The sequence below is a fragment of the Hemibagrus wyckioides genome, linkage group LG07 (assembly GCF_019097595.1).
Source record: "Hemibagrus wyckioides isolate EC202008001 linkage group LG07, SWU_Hwy_1.0, whole genome shotgun sequence".
NCBI lineage: Eukaryota > Metazoa > Chordata > Actinopteri > Siluriformes > Bagridae > Hemibagrus > Hemibagrus wyckioides.
This window is the reverse complement of record NC_080716.1, coordinates 28,088,022-28,092,400: the sequence shown is the minus strand read 5'-3', so window position 1 is coordinate 28,092,400 and position 4,379 is coordinate 28,088,022. Positions and strand designations below refer to the sequence as shown.

General features: G+C 38.7%; 1 protein-coding gene across 4 annotated transcripts in view; it reads left to right on the top strand.

Moving 5' to 3' along the window:
- Positions 1–2,582, top strand: part of LOC131356000 (tensin-3-like) — a 63,270-nt gene extending 60,688 nt beyond the window's left edge. For all 4 annotated transcript variants that reach the window (XM_058394707.1, XM_058394708.1, XM_058394705.1 and 1 more), the window contains one exon: positions 800–2,582. In XM_058394707.1, the coding sequence (XP_058250690.1) occupies positions 800–944 (145 nt within the window). In that variant the 3' untranslated portion in view covers positions 945–2,582. The remainder of the gene's footprint in view (positions 1–799) is intronic.
- Positions 2,583–4,379: the final 1,797 nt, after the last annotated feature.

Here is a 4,379-nt window from a genome sequence, read left to right as displayed (position 1 = left end):
CCACTGGACTCTAGAGCAGTGGAGACACGTTCTCTGGAGTGACGAATCGCGCTTCTCCATCTGGCAATCTGATGGACGAGTCTGGGTTTGGCGGTTGCCAGGAGAACGGTACTTGTCTGACTGCATTGTGCCAAGTGTAAAGTTTGGTGGAGGGGGGATTATGGTGTGGGGTTGTTTTTCAGGAGCTGGGCTTGGCCCCTTAGTTCCAGTGAAAGGAACTCTGAATGCTTCAGCATACCAAGACATTTTGGACAATTCCATGCTCCCAACTTTGTGGGAACAGTTTGGAGCTGGCCCCTTCCTCTTCCAACATGACTGTGCACCAGTGACCAAAGCAAGGTCCATAAAGACATGGATGACAGAGTCTGGTGTGGAGGAACTTGACTGGCCTGCACAGATTCCTGACCTCAACCCGATAGAACACCTTTGGGATGAATTAGAGCGGAGACTGAGAGCCAGGCCTTCTCGTCCAACATCAGTGTGTGACCTCACAAATGCGCTTCTGGAAGAATGGTCAAAAATTCCCATAAACACACTCCTAAACCTTGTGGACAGCCTTCCCAGAAGAGTTGAAGCTGTTATAGCTGCAAAGGGTGGACTGACGTCATATTGAACCCTATGGATTAGGAATGGGATGTCACTTAAGTTCATATGTGAGTCAAGGCAGGTGAGCGAATACTTTTGGCAATATACTGTATATAGCTCAAGTTTAATTTGAGTGAGTATTGGTTTAGCTCTCACATGAGCTGACTCAGGTGACTGTACTGGATGCTGATTGATTGTTTAAATCGACCCACAGGATATTCGGGTTCATAGCCCGGAAGACGGGCAGCGGCATGGACAACGTGTGCCACCTGTTCGCCGAACACGACCCCGAGCAGCCGGCCAGCGCCATCGTCAACTTCGTCTCCAAGGTCATGATCGGCTCGCAGAAGAACGTCTGATCACAGCTCCCAGGAAATCACCTCAATTCCCTCTCCCTTTTTTAATGCACCTGCTGTCGCCTAGTGATGACATCACATGCACACAGATGCAGACTCTCCAAACGTTATGGTTCGTATGAAAAGACTCGTATCAGAGAGCTGAAGAGAGAGAACAAGCGTGTGGAGGTCTATGCTGCTACTCAGCTTTAAGATAAAAGTGTATGCTGATATAAGTGTCCTGTATATTGTACATGTATGTAATGGTATCTAACCAAACCATATTTATTGTCTTTTTTTTTTTTTTTTCAATCACGTTTCCAGGATAGAAACTTTACATTGGTCTTAAGTGCGGGGAATCAGTTTAAGTGTTCTCTAGCTTGTATTGGAAGTGTACTACTGACCATCTCCACATGAACAGCGTATATATATATATATATATAAATATATATATATATACACTCACAGGACTAGGTAGTTTAGCTTTATTTTTTTTATATAAAGAACTATGTGTTTAAGGGCTATATGGAATAAGCCACTAGTATTTTTAACATGACCAAAAATTCTTTTAAATATAGATGGTAGTTCAGGGGTTTTAGATTTCTACTGTTTTATTTTTTCCTGCCTTGTAGGGTTTTATTTACAAATTTCTATCTTTCTTTCTTAAATGTTAGAGTTTCAGTTTCAATTATTTTATTTTTTTCTAATGTGGCCAGTTGCTCAGGCTTTGGACCACTGATGCCTAAATTTTTTAACGTTTTAAAAATGTAAAGACTTTTACATAGCTGGTAGCTATATATATATATATATATATATATATATATATATATATATATTTTTTTTTTTTTTTATTGAAATTTCTTTCAAATTTAGTTTTTTTCTTGGATACCTGATGATATTTCTAGCTGAGCATTTTGGTCACAAATGCCTATATTTTCCAACACAATCAGTAACCGATGCAGCTGAGGGTCACTTTAATCACAAATTTCATTTTTTTTAATTATTTCTATTGTTTTATTTTTGTCAGGGGAAACAAATCCCCAGTGTTTTGCATCAAGTGAGCTCGTTTTACTTCAGCTTATTTTTGTCTATGCAAGATGTGTATTAAATACAGCCGAAAATACAGCTGAATGTTAGCTCACAACCTTGAGGTATTTTTAAGGATATAAAAAATCCTGTTTTTTTTTTTTGGTTTTTTTTAGAAATCTTTTTGCCCGAAAACTGGACCGATTTCTTATTGTCTTCAAGTTTATTTGAATAATAAGCATAGTAAAAAAAAAATACTGTATTTTTCTATGTCGAACTTAATATATTCACTCTCCAGTGGCTCTGTGTTACATTGAACATGACCAGGTGACTTGTACTAATGTGCCTTCTCACTCTGGCGGTGTGTGATCTGTGAGCGGAACAGATCTGAGTGTATTCTGATTGTAGTATTACAGTGTTGCGTATGTCATCTGTTATCATGTAAAAGCTCATGCTAGGTTCTTACACTCCCATGCTAAAACAGATCAAAAGCTATTGTTTATTTTTCACTGCTGCTTCGTTACAGGGAAGTGAACGATGTGATCGGATGGGAGCAGACCGACAGATATAAAGACTGCGGACTCATTGTGGCTTTTTCAGATCAGTCCATCTCTTAATAAAGCTAAAGATATATGAGAGCGTGTATTCACTTATTCTATGTAATATATACCACTCGAGGATATGCTGTTAGAGGAAAACAATCAATAACAGGATATATAGCGTGATAAAGCAGGGCTACTATTTGATTCCTACGAACCATTCTTACTGGGAATGTTGGATTAATGGAGTGTAACGTACATGGAAATATAAAGGGTGTGTAATAAAGTGGAACCTCGCTGATACAAACTCCTCCTACTACTACTGCTGAGAAGAAGATGGAGAAGTTGCAGGGATGGCCAGAGTGGTCCATGCTGAATGGATAGGGTGGCACTGGCCACCCTGACCACACCTTAGATAAGCCCTTGATTACACATATAAGATAAGATAAGACAAGATCAGATAAGATGAGACAAGACCAGATGAGATGAGATGAGACGAGACAAGACAACACAAGAAAAGATAAGACAAGATAAGATAAGACCAGATGAGATGAGATAAGATAAGACAAGACCAGATGAGACAAGACAACACAAGATAAGATAAGATGAGACAAGATAAGATACGATAAGATGAGACAAGACCAGATATATATATATATATATATATATATATATATATATATATATATATATATATATATATATATTCTTTAAATCAGCTCTACAGCTGGATAGCCTTTCAGCAGGATAGCACACCAGCCAGCAGGAGGCGCTCGTGCTTCAATAAACCCTCCCTTCCTGTGTGTAATGCTTCATCACAAAGAATAATGAAAAGCCTCGACAGATCCATTGCTAACCCACTGGGAAGGCTGCCATTTTTATTTAACAAACACTTCAATTACACCAAAAATAACCTTCTGATGAGAAGCACATCAGCACACACTACACACACTATACAGCTGCACACAGGTGTGCAAACACACACACACACACACACCTGCGCTTTCTGCTGTTCAATAAAAGGAGTCTATGTGTGCAGTGTGTCAGTGTGCAGGTCTGTACAAGAGTTTACTACATTATAAAACACTTTTTTTATGGGAGAAAAGTCATTTTAACTTCTCCTCATTAAGAAATGATACAGTCTCATGAGGTTGAGTCACTGTTGCTGCTCCGAAGTTAATTCTTTTCCTATAACAGCATCCTGCCATGTTTTATCCCCCTTTCACCACAGCAAATTGACAACAATTCGCCATTCCTCTTTATTAAACAACAATAAATTCAGAACCCGGACAGAAAATGGGAAAGAGTTGATTCACAATTTACAATAAACAACAGTACTGTTCTGAGAAATGACTTCTGAAGAATTGTGGGCTTTTTCAGCTCTAGTTGGCTTCATTTGCATTGAGTCAGAACCGAAAAGAGTTGGATGAGACCTGTCCATAGGTTATTCTGAATAGAACAAAATTGATTCAGATACAGACATAACTGATTCAGTATAGCTGATTAGAATCATACATAGTTGATTCAGAACCGAACTAAGTTGATTCAGAATCATACATGGTTGATTCGTGATGGAACTAAGTTGATTCATAGTCATACATGGTTGATTCGTGATGGAACTAAGTTGATTCATAGTCATACATGGTTGATTCAGGACAGAACTAATTTGATTCAGAGTCATACAGGGTTGATTCGGGACAGAACTAAATTGATTCAGAGTCATCCATGGTTGATTCGGGATGGAACTAAGTTGATTCAGAGTCATATAGGGTTGATTCGGGACCAAACTAAGTTGATTCAGAGTCATACATGGTTGATTCGGGACAGAACTAAATTGATTCATAGTCATACATGGTTGATTCGGGACGGAACTAATTTGATTCAGAGTCATACA